Consider the following 16198-nt stretch of genomic DNA (forward strand, 5'->3'; position numbering starts at 1 on the left):
CGTCTTGCAGTGCAGGTTAAAAAAATTACTTTCTCATCAGTCCGGCTCGCGCCACAGCCGCGGCGGTCCGTCGACGCACCACCTTCATCGGCGGCAGCTCCTCCCACTCACTCTCGCCCCCTTGGTCCACCCTTCTCCTGAACGCCGCCCCCGTCCAACGCCCCGCCGTGCTACCCCCGATGAGGTAGACCCAGCCGTCGAAAGCGCACATGGCGAAACCGTACCACTCCGGGAGTGGCAGCCCGCACACCCTCTCGTACGTGTCCGCGTCCGGGTCGTACCTCCACAGCGCCCCAGCCTCGCCCACCCGCGGGTCCTTACCCCCGCGTTTCGTCGACTTGTTCCCCTCGGGATTATCAGCGCCCCACGTGGCGACGTACACGTACTGCGTCCCCTTCCCCTCATCGGATCCGTCCACGCACGCGCACGCGCATGCGCCAATGGGTAGCGGACGAATGGCCCTCCACTCGTTCGACGTCGGATCGTACGCCTCGGCGCCCGCGATGGGCCCCCCATGATCGCCGATCCGACCCCCAAAGACGAAGAGTCGGCCGTCGGGAAGGCCCGCCGCGCCGTGTAGCTTGCGCGGCGTGATCAGCGGCGCCAGGCTCCGCCACGTCGTCGACGTCGGGTCCGTCCTCAGGTCCAAAAAATCTACGGCGCCCGTGCACGAGTTGCCGTCGGCCCATCCTCCGATCGCGCAGACGCCCCAATCCCCGGTGTTACACGCGCTCAACGCGTGCCTCGCCTCCGCGACCACACCCGCGGGTACCCACGCGGTGGACGCGTGGTCGGCGACCGCGTGGAGCGCCTCCGCCGTGGCGAGGTTCGACTTGATCCCTCCGCCGGCGACGGCGTACACGACGCCGTTCGCCGCCGCGAGGCCGTGGCTGCCGCGGGGGTCGGCGATGTGCGGCCCTCGCTCCCACTGCTTCCGTCGCAGGGAGTACCTCTCGGTGACGCCCACGGTCTGGCCGCGGTTACGTCCCCCCGCGACGTACACGTACACGTCCTCGGGTTGCGCGAGGGAAACTTTCGCCAACCCTTCATCGATTCCGTTTGCCAACCCGTCGACAACCCCGTTTGCCAACCCGTCGACAACCCCGTTCGCCGTTCCGTTTGCCACCCCGTTTGCGGTTCCGTCGTTCGGGTCACGCACGGGCGCGGCGGCGGGCGCCAGGCCGTCATCCACGACCGCCGACTGGTGCGCCTTGACCGCGTGTTCGCACTCCCACGCCCTGTGGCCGTGCTCCCCGCACCAGTGGCAGTGCTCGTGATCGAACATGCACATGCCAAACTTCTCGCGGCGAATGCACCCATCCGCGGAGTAGTTGTGGAAGCGGCAAATCTCCACGTCCCCGCGCACGAACCGCGGGGGGTACTTCAGAGGATACCTGGCGAACAGATCCGACGCGGGCCGCGCGCTCCGGGCGACGTGCGCCCGTTTAAACGCGGACCTGGCCCTGACGTTGCCAACCTCCCGCTCGCACGTTTTTCGCCAAAAAACGGGCGACGCGCTCGAGGCGGTGACGGCGACGGCGTCGCGCCACCTCGAATCGGAGCTTCCACAATCGGTGTCGCAGTCGTCCACCCCGTTCGCGCCGCCGTTTGATCGCTCGCGTTCCGGGACGGTGAACCTCGTGATCGTCGTCGCCCCACGCAGACCCTCGAAGGGCACCTCCGCGTCGGCCATGGCGTCGTGCAGCGCCTCGCACTTGACGACGATGAACGAGGGCGCCGCGCTTTTGGCGACCGCCGGGAGGAGCCTGACGAGGGCTTCGGCGGCGCGAACGCCCCCAATGTCGACGAATACGTTGACGGATCCCTCGATCTCCCTGGCGAGAAGCGCCGGGTCCTCGAGCGCGTCGAGGCGCTCGAAACGCAAGCCGGGTCTCGCCGCGCTCGACTGGTCCACGAAATGTTTCGATACGTCTATTCCCAGCACCGCGTCCTCGCCCGCGGCTTCGGCCATGAGCGCGGTGGCGTCGCCGTACGCGCTGCCTATGTCGACTGTCCTCTCCCCGGGCCTGGGCACGCACAGAGCCAGGCGCCTGTACGCCTTCGTGGAGCGGCACACGAGCACTTTAGGCCGATCGCTTTCGTGAAGCCTCGCCGCCGCCGCGGTAGGGCCCGAGCCGAAGGTTGGACGTTCGCCGAGCGGCTCCTCGTGCACGCGGAAAAACTCGTACCGCGAGAGGGCTACCGTCGCGGCGTCCACCGCGCGCTCAGCCGCCGCATCAGAGCCGCCTTCCATGTCACCCCCCGGCGCCCACGACCCTTCGCCTCCCACGCGCTTCCCAAAGTGCACGCCCCCGCCCTTTCCTGGTCGCGCTTTTTCACATCCAGTCACGTCGGATGCGGGAGCTTTTTTCGACCCTCCGCCGGCGCGCGCATCTTATCCAGTTGGGGCTGCGCGCGCGCGACCTCGACGCGATGGTTCTCAAGACCAGGGTCACCGAGTTGCTCAAGATCGAGCACCCCATCATCCAGGGGGGCATGCACCACGTCGGGTACGCCACCCTCGCGGCGGCGGTGTCCAACGCGGGCGGGCTCGGCACCGTCACCGCCCTGACCCAGCGCACGCCGGAGCTCCTCCGGGACGAGATCCGCGCGTGCAAGGCTCTGCTGAAGCCCGGTAAGCCGTTCGCGGTGAACTTTACGCTTCTGCCGAGCCTCGCGCCGCCCGACTACGGCGCCTACGCCCAGGTGATCGTCGACGAGGGCGTGCCGGTGGTGGAGACGGCGGGCAGAAATCCGGGCAAGTGGATCGCCTTCTTCAAGAAGCACGGCGTCACGGTGGTGCACAAGTGCGTCGCCATCAAGCACGCGCTCACCGCGCAGAGGCTCGGCGCCGACTGCATATCCATGGACGGGTTCGAGTGCGCGGGTCACCCGGGCGAGGACGACGTGGGCAACCTCGTGCTGCTGGCCAAGGCGAGGACGGCACTGACGATCCCGTACGTGGCGTCGGGGGGCGTCGGCACCGGAGAGCAGCTCGCCGCGTGCCTCGCGCTGGGCGCCGACGGCGTGAACATGGGCACGAGGTTCATGGCCACGAAGGAGGCGCCGGTTCACGACGGCATCAAAACGGCGCTGGTCAAGGCGGACGAGAGGAGCACCACGCTGGTGATGAAGTCGGTTGGCAACACCGAGCGGGTGTATAAAAACGACGTGGCGCGGCGGGTGCAGGAGATTGAACGGGAAAATCCGGGAAAGATCGAGGCCATACGGCACCTGGTCAGCGGGGAGAACTACAGGAAGAGCTTTCAGGAGAGCGGCGACCCCGACAGCAGCGTTTGGTCGTGCGGGGTGGTCATGGGCCTCATCGACGACGTCCCCACGTGCGAGGAGCTGATACTAAGGATGGTGGCAGACGCGGAGCGGGTCATCACAAAAAGGTTACCCTCCATGGTGGGTGGGCGGAGTGGCGGGCTGTGGTCCATGGTGGCCGGACGGAGCAGGCTGTGACGATGAACGAGCAGCGCGGATCGATTTGATATAAATACAACTCGAACGTCCCATCTCTCCGCCTTCGGCCTATAAGCAGTTTTTGCAAGAGTCAAACCCTTTTTTTAAACCCCTCCTCCTCTCCTCCTCCTTCGCTTTGAACAACCTCCTCGCTTCACAGACTCCTGATGATGCTCTCCGTCGACTCGTCCGTGTTGAGCAGCTCGAACCTGTGCGAGTTGAGCGTCACGGTCGCGCCGACGTAAAAGTCCCTCGCCACGTAAGGCGCCCTCGCCCCGGGTTTCCTCACCGGCTCGAGCGTGCGCTCCAGAAACTTACCGCCGATTATGCCGCTGTTGGACATGGGTGGCTCGTAGACGCTGATGGTCCCGTCGACCAGGTAGAAGGTCACGATGAACCTCCGTTCATCGTTGGGGGGAACCAGCCCGGGCCCAGCGAACGCCGCGTTGAACCTGAGCTCCTTGCCAAAGTTCTGCTCAAAGTGCCTCAGGTTGGGGGGCGCGCGCTTCGGCACGAGCGAGTGGCAGTTGCGGAGGGAGTCCGTCTCGGAGCCGAAACCGTTGTACGGGGGGTCGACGTGCACGTGCTTCACCGCGCCATCGTTCAAGGGCTTGGGCGCCATCTCGAGGATCGTCCGACCGAGCGTCTTGACGTAGTACGCTCGCGTGAAATCATCGCAGTCGTGAACCGTCAGGTTACGGCCGTAAACGCCCACGGGCTGGCCCATCACGATGTCGGCGGGCTTGAGGAACGTCCTGGTCTTCTCGCCGGGGGGACCGACGTCGAACGCGCCGCCCGCCGGGAGCTTGCTGCGCGCGAGCATCTTGGGGAAAGGATCGCGGCCCGGAGCCTCCTCCTCGAGAACCTCCACGGTACCGTCCGCGAGGAAGTAGTTGAGGGTGTAGTGCACGATACCCTGGACGCTGTCGTCCCACGAGCACTTGAACGAGAGGACGTCCTTGGTGAACGGGTCAATCGCGGGTTCGGCGATTTGATTGGACGACGCGGATGACGCGCCGATGACAACCTCGACGGGATCTGTCTCGAACACCCTTTTGCCGCCGACGCCGCGAACGCCCATGCCGATGGTACCGAGCACGCCGGGTCCCTCGTCGACGAGGGTGTCGGGGAAGGGAACGTCGGCCGCGATCGTGAGGCCCTCTTTGCGGAGGAACTCGCGGGTGTACGCGTCGCAGCACACGACGTTGTACTCGCGGCCGTAGATTGCGACGGTGGATCCAATCTGAAAGTCGGCGATGGCGAGGGGTTCGCCGGACGCGCCCACCGCGGCGTGGCGCTTCAGGATGCGGCCCTGGACGATGCCGCTGTTGTCCGTCTTGTGTTCGTGCACGTCCACGGTGCCGTCCTCGAGGTGGAACCTGATGACGCACCTCCTAATGCGGTCTCGGCCGTCGAGCGCCTTCTCGACGAAATACGCGCCGTAGGAGAGGGATTGACCGTCGTACGCTACCCACGCGGGGGTGGCGCTGCCCTCGCCGAGCTTCATGTCACCGAGGGCGGCGACCGCGGGGGCACCGGGCGGGGGCGCGGGACCGTTCTGCGGGTCAACCGCGACGGACCCCTTGACGTGATCGGCGAGCGTGGTCTTCTTGTCAGTCAGCGGGCGCCCCTGCGTGGCGAGCTTCTCGTCGCCGGCCATGCGAGCGGTGATGGGGCGCGCGGGGTGGGATTGATCGGGAAGGCCGGTGACGAAGATGCCGCCGCCGGCGTAGTTGAGGGTCTGGGGGAGCTTCCTCGCCTGCGTCTGTTCAACCGGGGCGGACGAATCACGTCAGAGAATGCGGAACATCGGGGGAAACAAAATCTCAGCCATCGCGGGCAGGGCGACGGGCGGTTCGGAGGTCGGAACCAGGGTTTGCGCGCGGGAACTCACCCCGGGGAGCGTCAGGCTGTACCCCGGAAGCAGGGGGATGTTCTCGTCGTTACCCATGGGGCACGTGAGGCGCGTTGTGATGGGCCGAGCTTTTCGTGGCGCGAAAAACGCATTTCGGGAGGAACACCCGTATAAATGACTCAAGAAAATAGACCGTCGTTAGTGCTATTGGAGCGCAGCGCTGTCAGTGTTGCGAGCGGAAGGTTGTGGAAAGCGTAGCGTCGCGCAGAGTAGCAGATCGGGACGCCACGAAGCCGACACGATGCCAGGGTTCGACTACAGCAAGTGGGACAACCTCGAGTTGTCCGACGACGAGGATCATCACCCCGGCGCGCAGTTCATCGAGGCGAACACGCTGCGTCGCATCAAGCGGGAGGCGCACGAGAACAAAGAGAAGGAGCGCGCCGAGAAGATCGAGTCGCTGGAGAAGCAGATCCGCAAGAACGAGCGCAAGATCAAGGAGCTCTCGGAGGGTGAGAACGCGGCCGCCAACGAGGCCGAGATCGCCAAGCTCAGATCGGCGAGCGCGACGTTCCAGTCCGAGGTGGACACCGAGAGGCGCCAGAAGAAGTTCAACGCCGAGGAGGCCGTGAGGGATGCGTGGTCGCACTCGCTCGTGGGCGCCGCGTGCAAGCCCGACGCGGGACCGGAGAAGCTGGACTACGAGGCCTTCGCCAAGAAGTACGGCGACCAGCTCGACGCGCTGGCGGTCAAGGACTTCGGCTCCGGATACGAGGAGATGGGGGACTACTTCAGGGACAACTCGCACCTCCTCACCGAGCACGCCATGGGCTACATGCTCTTGAAGTGCCTCTACATGGAGATGGAGGGCAACACGCTCGGCATGAGGCGGGGCGCACGCGCGGGATACGCCCTCAAGTCCATCGTCGACTTCGCCGAGGCCAGCAAGAGGTCCATGAGGGACGCCGCCCCCGCCTTCTTCGGACGCATGAGCGACCCGGAGGTGGCCAAGGAGTACGAGAAGATGTACGAAGACTACGTGGACAAGCTCAAGAAACGCGCGGTGGACAAGAAAAAGGAGGAAGATGCGGCTGCGGCGGAGGAGGCCACGCGCAGGCTGCAGCTCAAGGGGGACGACAAAGCCCTCGAGGAACTGCCGCGGGAGGAACGGTTGGGCCCCGGGGGTCTGGACCCGGTTGAGGTGTTTGAGTCGCTGCCGAAGGAGATGCAGGACGCGTTCGAGAGCGGCAGCGTGGAGGCCCTTCGCGAGTACGTCAACGGGCTTCCCTTGGAGGATGCGAAGCACCACATGAAGAGGATGGTGGACAGCGGGCTTTGGGTGCCCGCCCCAGGGGAGGAACCGGGTCTCGCGCTGCAGTGAATGCGCATCGGATGAGGGCTGCGTTTTGATACAACGAAGTTATGGAACAGAATTTACGTTTGCCTCCTCGTATGATGGTTCACGGTCCAGGCGCGGGAAGCCTGCGCATGAACCACTCGATCTCTTCCGAGTACGTCGACGCCTCCGGGTCCGTCTCGCCCGTTTCCTCGTTGACCTCGTCGTACAGGACGATGGGGTCCATGACGCGCAGGTCGTAGGTCGGGGTCGTCCTGAACTGGGTGAGAAAGTCGTCAGACTCGGTGTTGGACTCCCCGATGGGCTCGCCATCCTCGCTCACCGTCTCGCCCTTGTTGTTGACGTAACTCCTGCGCGCATCCACCAACACGAGCTTGGGTTCGGTCGCGTCGCGGTCGTGGAACACCTCGCGGACGTAGATCCGACCCAAGCCCACGCGAGTCGCCGCGGCGTACACCGCCGCGGCTCGGTCGCTGGGATAAACGACGTGCATCGCCGGATCATTTCCGGGCTGCACGTCCGCCGTCAAGGGCTTCAGCAGCTTCTCTCCGGCGGCGAAGAACTCGTCCAGACCCGCGGTGGTCTCGTAGTGCGCCAGGCGCTTCTCGTTGCGTATGGGCTTCGTCCCTCTCTTGATGTCCTCCTTCGGGAAGTAGGGCGGGTTGCACACGACGGCGTCGCACTTACCCATCCAGTCGCCGGGTTTCGCGTCCGCGCCCGCCCACCGCTCGTGGTTGAACGCGGACTTGACCGCGAGCTCCACGCCGACCGCGTCGCCATCCACGCTGAGCGACACCTCGACGTGTTGTCGTTCGTCGTCCTCCTCCTCCTCTACCTCGTCCTCCACGATGTCCTCCGTCTTTGAGTTCGAACTTTGAGTTCCAAACGACCCTGCGGATACGTCCCCGAGGCACACGGTGACACCCTCGCCGACGCCGTTCAGCGCCGCGTTCCGCGCGCACCGCCTCGCGAGTCCAACCTGCCTCTCCACCAGCAGAACGTTCGGCCCTTGCGCGTCCTTGGCGAACCCGCCCCTCGCCGCGAGCGACAGGCCCACGACTCCCGCGCCGGCGCCCAAGTCGGCTATCCTCGGCGGCTTTAAAACCTTCTTACGACCGAACAGCCCGCCCGCCTTGGTCTCCACCCCGTGCCACGAAATCTGCCCGGCGACGTGTGCGGCGAGCACGAGCGAGTCGGAGTTGCACCTGTACCCCTTCCTCGCCTGCAGCAGCAGGAGCCTGTGCTTGAACGCGACGTCCAAGGTTTCATCCGGCGCGGGCGCGACGGAGGCGTCGGGGACGTGCCTCGGGTCGAGCTCGTCGCTGCGCCAGCCCTCGGACCTCTCGCTGAGGGACGACGTCAGCGCGCGCTCGAGGATATCGCACTGATGGATGACCATGCGTCGCAGCGTCGACGTCACCGCTCCTCCCACGTCCGGCATCTCGGAGAGGGAGCCGAACGAGGTGATCTTGAAGACGCCTCGGCGCATCCTGATGAACGCGCGAAGAGCCTCCGGGGTGACCTTCGAGCCCTTGCGCAGCGGTCCCTTCGCGTTTGAGCCGCTATCCACGGCCATCTCGTCCGCGTCGTCCTCGACGTCGACGGGCTCCTGCGTCGACACCGCCGGTCTCACGCGAACGGAACGGGCGCGCCAATTTGCTGCGGATAATTTGCTCGGCAACCCCCGGAGGACGGGGGCGCGTGCGACGGTTACCACGGCGCGCATGGGCACGGGACGCGCTGGCGCGCGCAAACTGGCGCGTCCTATGCAAACTGGCGCGAAACTGGACATGGCCAGGCTCAGTCCGCTCCTGGGACCGTGCCTAGACGACTGGTTGCCGAGGAACTTTCCCGTTTTAAATAAACGGTTTTCCAACCCCTGGATCGTGCGGACATTGCAGATCGGTCGGTTTCCTTGCTGGCAGCCGATCGACGTCATCAGGCAGTCGGGGTTATTTTTTTAGAGCTGATGATGGGGCTTCTCGCAAGCCCCGCCAGGCGGGAAGCCCGCAGGTTTCGAGCAATATCCTAAGCGTTTTTATTGACACGGCGCAACCAGACGTCATCGCAACACGTCGCACCCTCTAATAAAGAATCACAGCGAGCCCCGGCCGCGCGGCCCCGCGGACCCGACACCACAAACCCAAAACCCTCTCTCTTTGTTCGCGCCGCGCTCCCATCCCTCGTCGCCTTCGCGGACAAATCCCAGATGGAGCCGTTTACGCCGTGAGGAGGCCCTTGCTGCGGCGAAGGTCCTGCTTGTACTTGGACATGCGGGACTTCCGCCTCGCGCCGGTGTTCTTGTGAAGCACCCCCTTGGCAATAGCCTTGTCCACCGCCTTGGTCGCCTCCGAGATGAGCTTCTCGAGGTCGCCAATCTCCTCTTCGGAGCACGCCTCCTGCGCGCCGAGCGCGGTCGCCTTGAGGAAAACCTTCTTCATGCGGGTGGTGATCTCGCTCTTCCTCATCTTGTTGTAGAGGCGCTCGTTGCGGGACTGCAGCGAAAGGGATGAGAGGCGGGCATAGGTCAGCCACCGAGTGGGGAAAAAATCGTCACCCGAGCGGCCAGGGAAAAAGGTTTTAGGGTCTCGGTTTTTCGCCGCGACGTGTCGCGCCGGCGTCCGACGACGCGACGCAGCGGCGACGCGCGGGAGCTGAACACGCGAACCCTAAGATACACACTCGAGGGACTCGTCCGGCACGCGCCGCCGATACGCGACGCCGAGAGGTCGACGCCGCCCGTTTCCGGGCGCGGAGGGTGGGGTGGCACGCACCTGAATCGTGCGAGCCTTTTTGTTCTGCTTCGCCTCGACGGTGAAAACCGCGCGGGAGGCGGAGACGCGAGCCGCGGGGGCGGGCACGAAGGCGGCGACGGCCTTCTTGAAGCCGAGGCCGGCGGCCTTGGCGGGCGCCGCGATGGAAAGGGACGAGAAAGCGTTGACGAGCGCCATTGTGCCGGTACAATGAAGCAAAGCGCTTTCCGGGGCTCTCAGTTTGGATAAAGCTGGCTCCGTCGGATGACCGCAACAGCTTCGATACCAGTAAAGTTCAGGCTATGGATCCCCAACGCGGCGAAATGAGGCTCTCAAGCGTCGCCGCACACTCGTGAAGTCCTCATACACGTCGACGCATAGTGCCAGAGTCTCTCGCGCGTCCCCGATGATGCGTCAGAACGCGCTCGCCCTCGGCCGACGCGCCGCCGCGGCCTCTAAGGTTGCGGCCGCGGGCCTCGCCGAGTCCGCGCTCGTCGGTTCCGCCGCCCGCGCGCCGATGCACGCCCGCGGAATCGCGTCCAAGGTCATCGCCGCCGAGTTCGTTGCGCCCTCCGCGTCGCGCTTCCTGGCGGGCGCGGCCGCGTTCGGCGGTCTCTTCGCGGCGTCCGCGACGATGGCGACCGCCGTGAACCTCGTGGACGTCGAGACGCTGCCCCAGGCCAAGGCTGCCGTTCCCAAGGTGCGCCGCTTGACCCGTCGATCGCGACGTCATCTTGCCCCTATGTATCCCACCAAAATATCTCACCCACCCCCGATCCCCCCGTCCGTCTCGCGCGACAGGAGAAGCTGCCGTTCAGCAAGGTGACGCTGTACCAGTACGACGTGTGCCCCTTTTGCAACAAGGTGAAGGCGTACTTGGACTACCGCGGCATTCCCTACGACGTCGTGGAGGTCAACCCCCTGACCAAGTCGGAGATCAAGTTCAGCAAGGAGTACCGCAAGGTTCCCATCGTGATGGTGGACGACGAGCAGCTCAACGACTCGGCCCACATCATCGCCACGCTCGACGAGAGACTGGGCAAGATCGCGCCCCCCGGGTTCATCGGGGGCAAGGCCATGACCGAGAAGGAGGAGAAGTGGGCCAAGTGGGTGGACGCCTGGTTCGTGCACGTCATCACCCCAAACATCTACCGCACGTGGGCCGAGGCTTTCAAGTCGTTTGACTACATCACCGAGCGGGGTAAGTTTGGCTGGGTGGAGCGTCAGAGCGTTCGACTCTCCGGCGCCGTCTCCATGTACCTCATCAGCCAGAACGTGCTGAAGAAGAGGCACGGCATCGAGGACGAGAGGCTGGAGCTTTACAAGGCGCTGGAGGACTGGATGGAGAACGGCGTGGGCGGCGCGGCGTTTTGCGGAGGCGACGTGCCAAACGTGGCGGATATCAGCGTATTCGGCGTGCTCAGGGCGGTGAAGACCTTCGAGACGTTCGACGACGCCCTGGCAAACGTCAAGAGCGTGGAGGGCTGGTACAGGAGGATGGAGAAGGAGGTTGGAGAGGCGACCAGGACCGACGGCATCGCCAACTGAGCCGCAACTGTGCTGTTGTAATTCTTTTTTGATGAGTCCCACAAAATAATTCCCCCCAAACCAAAAAATACTGGCACCCCCCTCCAGCTTCTCCCCGACCTCCTCAGAACCCCCCGCGCCCCGTCAAGCTGGCTTCCAACTTTTTCTACCCTCCGCCCGCCATGTCGTCTCCCGCGGAGGAGGCGCAGGTGCGCGAGGCGACGCGCCGGATCATTCAGGGCTTGGACCTCGAGACGACGAAGGAGAAGCAAATCGTCGAGATGGTCGAGGCGCAGCTCGGGATCTTGCTCGGCGACGACGAGGCGCTGATGCGGTGCCTGCAGGAGGAGATCGAGAAGTTTCTGCTCGACGATACCGCCAAGATCTCACCCGGGAAGACGAAGAGGATAACCCCCAAGAGCCAGGCGGGTAAGCGCCGACGCTCGCTCGTCAAGTTCGAGGACGACGACGACAACGAGGATCTCGACGACGGAGACTGGGACCACACCCAGGAGGACGAAGACGAGGATTTCGACGAGGACGACGCGGCGCCCAAGAAGCGCAGGGACGACATGAACGCCGCGAGGGAGAAGTGGAGCGAGCCCGCGCCGGCTCCGAGCGACACCGTGCCGCTCACCTTGGCGGTGGCCCCCGCGTCGGCGGCACCCGGAGCGCCAGTCCCCGAGGACAAGCTCCTCGCGGCGCTCACGCTCAAGGGCGACGACGGCGCCACCGCCAAGGAACTCGCGGGCTTCCTCAAGATGGGCAAGTCCGAGGTTAACAAGGCCCTGTACAGGTTGCAGTCGTCCGGTAGGGTGAGGAGCGACGGCGCCGGCGGTGGCGCGCCGACGTGGAGGGTCGGCTCGTCTTCCGCCCCTCCCGCCGGCGCACCCGCGTCTGCCCCAGCGCCCGCCGCGCCTCCCGTCGGCGCCTCCGCGGCTCCTCCTCCTCCTCCTCCCGTCGCGCCCCAGAGCCAGGGCGCGGGCGCGGTGGAGGGTCAGATATGCGCCCTGTCCCGCGCGAGGCGATGCACGGTGAGTGACTTTCGGGGCAAAAAGTACGTCGGTCTTCGAGAGTACTACGAAAAGGACGGCGTTTGGCTCCCCGGGAAGAAGGGTATCAGCCTCCCGTACGAGCAGTGGAGCCAGCTGCGGAGCAAGATTGGGGAGGTGAACCAGAGGATCGCGGATTTCGGCGCCAAAAAGCCGATATCCGACGCGACGGTGTGCGTCCTCGGCAGGGATCGGCGGGTGACGGTTGACATTTTCAACGGCTCGGTGATGATCGGTATCAGGGAATTTTACGAGAAGGACGGCGCCAAGCTGCCGGGAAAGAAGGGAATCTCCCTGTCGAAGGATCAGTGGGAGCTGGTGACCAGACACGAGGACTTGATCGAGGCTGCGTGCGGTGGGCAGTGAGCGCGTGTGCGACTCGTCGATCTCAAGTTTGATTCAAATCTCAAGTTTGATTCACGTATTCGTACCTCGTCCGTTTGATGCCTTGGCTGGGGGAGGAATTGGAACTGAAGAGCACCTCACCTTTTCCTTCTTCCAAGAGAGCGACAAGAGCGCATAAACATGTGTTCGCAGTTGCTGTGAACAGATGTTGTGTCTGAAGGAAAAGGTGAGGTGATCAACTAACCCTCAAGTTCCAATTCCTCCCCCGTCATTTTTTCAGCTCAGCCTTGTCAGCGCGGGTCCGCCTCGCCGTCGGACGGCTCGACGATCCCGGGCGGCGGTTCGATCCAGCTTCCGATGGACTGGCGGGAGTTGTCCACGGGCACGCGCTCGAGCGGGTAGTACTCCCCGTCGTCCCCGACGTCCATCATCTCGCGCTCCATGGCGACGACTTTCGCGTCCGCGTCGGTGTCGTACTGGACCCGCTCCCAGACGGCGTAGTCCTCGCCAGCCACGGCGAGGGACCACTCGGGCTCCTTCGGGATGAGCTCCACGGGCATCTCGTACCTCGGTCCTAGCTTGACCGTCAGCCTGTGTCCCACCTTTGCCACGTAGATGTCGTTTTCGGCCATCTGGATCTTAACAGGCGCGTCGGCGCACACGCAGCACCTCTTGCGAAGGTCGATCAGGAGCCTGATCACGCCGGAGAGCACCGGGTCGTCGCCCCACAGGTGCGGACCGAACACGCACGGTATCCCCGGGTGGGTCAGGACGTAGGCGTACCCGAGGGCGATCCTGTCGGGAGGGAACGGCCAGTGGTTCTGGGGCGCGCCGGTGTCGTGGTTGTCCACGAACGTGACGGCCCTACTTGGAATCCATCCGGAGAGGCCCGGAGGTCTCGACGCCGGGTCCCTGAGCCGGTAAAACTCGACGTGAGTCACCGCGCGCTGCAGGATTCCTTTCGTGGGAAAGTCGAAGAGCGCGCACGTGCCGTGCGTGGCGGCGAGCCACTCCACGAGCTTGCCCCTGGGTCCGTCCTGGTTGTAGTTGAGGTGGGAGCCCTCCCACGCGAGGTCGACCCAATTTTCCCCCTTTAAAAAAAAACACGTCATTCTAATTGCCCATACAAAAATGAAAATAAACTCACCACGCAAAAGTCCCCTCGCGACGTCGTCTCCTTGACGTACTCCTCGGTGTACTCCGGCGCGTACCCGCGGACGAAATCGAACCTGAACCCGCCGAACCCGACGTCCCAGCGTAGCCACCTGAGCCATCGCTTCAGGGTGGCGCGCAGCTCGTCGTTGGCGTGGTCCAGGTCCGGCGCGGCGTCGTAGTTATCGCCCGAGTCCTCGTGGCCGCTCCCGTGGAACGCCGGGTCGTTGCAGGTGATCATGTGCCGGCCCCAGTGCACGGCGGTGCCCGTGTGGTCCACCTCGTCGCTGTACACGTTGTACACCCCCTCCGGCCCGATCTCGTCCGCGGTGCGGTGGTTGATGACGACGTCGCACACGGGCATGATTCCAGCCTCGCGAAGCGACGCGTTGAGAGCCACGAGTTCGTTTTGGTCGCCGTACTCGCTCGAATCCAAGTTCCACAGGTGCCTGGGGAGGTACCCCTCGGGTGAGACGGAGTGCGACGGTGGGGGCAGCCAGAGGTGTGTCACCCCGGTGGCGGCGATGTCGGGGACCATGCGCGTGAGTTGACGCCACCACCCGCGGTCGGGCGTCTTGGAGGAGACCCAGTCGAACCCTTGCGCCAGGACGACGCCTCGGTACCCGTCGTCTAAATTGGCAACCTCTTTAAGGAGGGACTCGGGGACTATGTCGTCGAGCGGGGCGTTGGGTGCGTCGTGGAGCGCGAGCACCTCCTGCGCGTCGTAGGTCGCCGGGGCGTAGTTCTCACCGCGCTGCGCGGCGAGGTTTGGATCGTACCCGTACCTGCAGAGAGCGATGAGAGCGCGTAAACATACGTTCGCAGTTGCTGTGAACAGATGCGTAACATTACCTGCAGACGCACTTTTTGGCGTCGGCTGACTTTGGCGTGTGCCGGCGCCTGCCCGCGTGATCCGCCGGGTGGCCGGTGAAGACCTCGTACCTCTTCCTCGCCTCCTCGTACATGTCCGTCGTGGGAAGCGGCGGCGCGGGCTCGGCGGTCGCCGGCCGCGGCCCGTCGGTGGTCTCGTTCCACCCCTTCAGTCCTTCCTCGTTCTTCTCCACCGCCGCGGGCTTTCCCTGCGCGGCGGCTCGGTCGGCGGCGGCGCGCTTCGCGCCCTCGTACTTGGCGTAGTGTATCGCCGCGTCGTCCTGCACCTTCTCGATGTCGCCCGCGAGGCGCTCCCACGCGAGGTCGAAAGCGGCGCTCGGCCTTTCGAACGCGCTTCCGGCGGTCGGGTCGTGGTCGGAGCGCTCCAGGGCCTCGTCGAAGCTCGAGCTCGAGCCCTCCTGGCCCCGACGACGGACGCGCTCGGCGAAGGTGTCGCGCGGAGAGTCTCGCGCGGGTTCGGGAGTATCGACATCGCGGCCGACGTCGCGTCGAAGCAGCTCGGTCGGATCGCCGCCGCCGCGCTCGACTTCCTCGATGATGGCCTCGGCTCGCTCGTCGAGGTCCCCGCGGGTCGTGTCGCCGTCGGTTTCCTCGGCGCGAGCGGGCGCGAGCCGGGGAGGGGGCGCGACGCGAACGACGCGGGAGCGGCGGCGCGCGATGAGAACGACGCCGCGCGCACGACCGCGCGAGGGCCCGAAGGTGGATCGCGAGGATACGAGCGCGGTGGCGAGCATGCCGGGGCACGGGCGCGTTGCTTTGTGAGCCACGACTTCTTCTCGGACGGTGAGGAAAACACGAGACAGGAACAACTTCATCCACAACTTCACCAAAAAGCGAGCTATCATAAGGTTCTCAGGCCACCTCGATGCAGTCCGCCTGCAACCTCCCGCACATCGTCGGTTCCCCGATCGTCGCCTCAGACAGTCCCACCAGGTCCGCCTTGTACGTCTTGGTGACCTTGAAGCTCAGCTTACCGTCGCTCAGCACGTGGCCGCTCTTGCTGCCCCTGGCGTGTTTCACCTCTGCGAACAGTTTCCCCTTTGGTATGTGATACCCACCCTCGGCCACCTCGATCCTGTTGCAGTCGAAGGAGAGGAGCATGTACGGATACAGGGGCTCCTCGAACAGGCCCCAGATCCACAGCCCAGCCTTGCGCTCGTTCGGATCCTGCGTAAACGGAACGTCGCGTCAGTTTTTTGGCAAACGCGTCGCGGGAACGGTTTTCGCGACTGCGGCGGGGTGGGTCGACGCACCTCGGCCAGGGTCCACCTGTGGAAACCAGCCTGCACGAACGCCAGTTCTTGATCATCCTCAATCTCGATAGACCCCTGCGGCGGTTCATATCCCTCGTCGACGACGAACCTGGCCCTGACGGTGATGGTCCTATCCGGCGTCGTGGCGTCGGCATCCTTGCCGGAGAAGAGCTCCAGCCTGAGTCGCCACAGGGACTTGGAGTCTATGCTCGGCGTGCCCGCCTCGGGCTTGCCGTTGTCCTCCTTGGATGCGGCGCGGACGCGAAACGACCGGCGTGCCCGCGACCGGCGTGTTCGCGACACCATCGCGCCGCCGGTTCGAGCGGACGCCACCCTGGCGGTGCCGATCGGTGCCGTCGCCATCTTATCTGTCCACGTGATGAACCTCGCCGCGCGTCTCCTGGGCTCAAGCGATGGACTCGACACTATCTATTCGGGCGGAATGCACTGTGGTACCACGCGGACGACCAGCGGCGAGGCTCGTGCCGGTCCTCGCGCGCTCGAGTGTGGATCTCTCGGCGATCGTTTTAGCGACTATTTTATCC

At 64.9% G+C, this 16198-nt stretch overlaps 10 protein-coding genes across 10 annotated transcripts; 4 read left to right on the forward strand and 6 right to left on the reverse strand.

Annotated features, from left to right (window-relative positions):
* Positions 1-25: 25 nt before the first annotated feature.
* On the reverse strand, positions 26-2254 carry MICPUN_63875 (predicted protein; the record flags this gene model as incomplete). The annotated part of the gene is made up of 1 exon (XM_002506023.1): positions 26-2254. One exon carries the CDS (start codon positions 2252-2254, stop codon positions 26-28), a length of 2229 nt encoding a protein of 742 aa, XP_002506069.1.
* Positions 2255-2433: 179 nt separating this feature from the next.
* On the forward strand, positions 2434-3468 carry MICPUN_88413 (predicted protein; the record flags this gene model as incomplete). Its single annotated transcript, XM_002505825.1, has 1 exon — positions 2434-3468. One exon carries the CDS (start codon positions 2434-2436, stop codon positions 3466-3468), a length of 1035 nt encoding a protein of 344 aa, XP_002505871.1.
* An 11-nt stretch (positions 3469-3479) lies between these two features.
* MICPUN_63877 (predicted protein) lies at positions 3480-5419 on the reverse strand (the record flags this gene model as incomplete). The annotated part of the gene is made up of 2 exons (XM_002506024.1): positions 3480-5227; positions 5363-5419. 2 exons carry the CDS (start codon positions 5417-5419, stop codon positions 3623-3625), a joined length of 1662 nt encoding a protein of 553 aa, XP_002506070.1. The 3' UTR covers positions 3480-3622.
* A 205-nt stretch (positions 5420-5624) lies between these two features.
* On the forward strand, positions 5625-6704 carry MICPUN_63878 (predicted protein; the record flags this gene model as incomplete). The annotated part of the gene is made up of 1 exon (XM_002505826.1): positions 5625-6704. One exon carries the CDS (start codon positions 5625-5627, stop codon positions 6702-6704), a length of 1080 nt encoding a protein of 359 aa, XP_002505872.1.
* A 79-nt stretch (positions 6705-6783) lies between these two features.
* Positions 6784-8619, reverse strand: MICPUN_63879 (predicted protein; the record flags this gene model as incomplete). The annotated part of the gene is made up of 1 exon (XM_002506025.1): positions 6784-8619. The coding sequence occupies one exon, from the start codon at positions 8617-8619 to the stop codon at positions 6784-6786; it is 1836 nt and encodes a 611-aa protein (XP_002506071.1).
* A 280-nt stretch (positions 8620-8899) lies between these two features.
* MICPUN_63880 (predicted protein) lies at positions 8900-9631 on the reverse strand (the record flags this gene model as incomplete). The annotated part of the gene is made up of 2 exons (XM_002506026.1): positions 8900-9349; positions 9455-9631. 2 exons carry the CDS (start codon positions 9629-9631, stop codon positions 8900-8902), a joined length of 627 nt encoding a protein of 208 aa, XP_002506072.1.
* Positions 9632-10252: 621 nt separating this feature from the next.
* Positions 10253-10981, forward strand: MICPUN_88190 (predicted protein; the record flags this gene model as incomplete). The annotated part of the gene is made up of 1 exon (XM_002505827.1): positions 10253-10981. A coding segment is annotated over one exon (729 nt), but the record flags the coding sequence as incomplete, so codon positions are not given.
* Positions 10982-11142: 161 nt separating this feature from the next.
* On the forward strand, positions 11143-12378 carry MICPUN_103975 (transcriptional coactivator p15; the record flags this gene model as incomplete). Its single annotated transcript, XM_002505828.1, has 1 exon — positions 11143-12378. One exon carries the CDS (start codon positions 11143-11145, stop codon positions 12376-12378), a length of 1236 nt encoding a protein of 411 aa, XP_002505874.1.
* A 269-nt stretch (positions 12379-12647) lies between these two features.
* On the reverse strand, positions 12648-14119 carry AMY1 (glycoside hydrolase family 13 protein; the record flags this gene model as incomplete). Its single annotated transcript, XM_002506027.1, has 2 exons — positions 13505-14119; positions 12648-13448 (listed from the first exon to the last, which is right to left on the reverse strand). Exons 1-2 carry the CDS (start codon positions 14045-14047, stop codon positions 12648-12650), a joined length of 1344 nt encoding a protein of 447 aa, XP_002506073.1. The 5' UTR covers positions 14048-14119.
* Positions 14120-15252: 1133 nt separating this feature from the next.
* Positions 15253-16016, reverse strand: MICPUN_63884 (predicted protein; the record flags this gene model as incomplete). Its single annotated transcript, XM_002506028.1, has 2 exons — positions 15253-15567; positions 15654-16016. 2 exons carry the CDS (start codon positions 16014-16016, stop codon positions 15253-15255), a joined length of 678 nt encoding a protein of 225 aa, XP_002506074.1.
* Positions 16017-16198: the final 182 nt, after the last annotated feature.

The sequence above is a fragment of the Micromonas commoda genome, chromosome 14 (assembly GCF_000090985.2).
Source record: "Micromonas commoda chromosome 14, complete sequence".
NCBI classification, from domain to species: domain Eukaryota; kingdom Viridiplantae; phylum Chlorophyta; class Mamiellophyceae; order Mamiellales; family Mamiellaceae; genus Micromonas; species Micromonas commoda.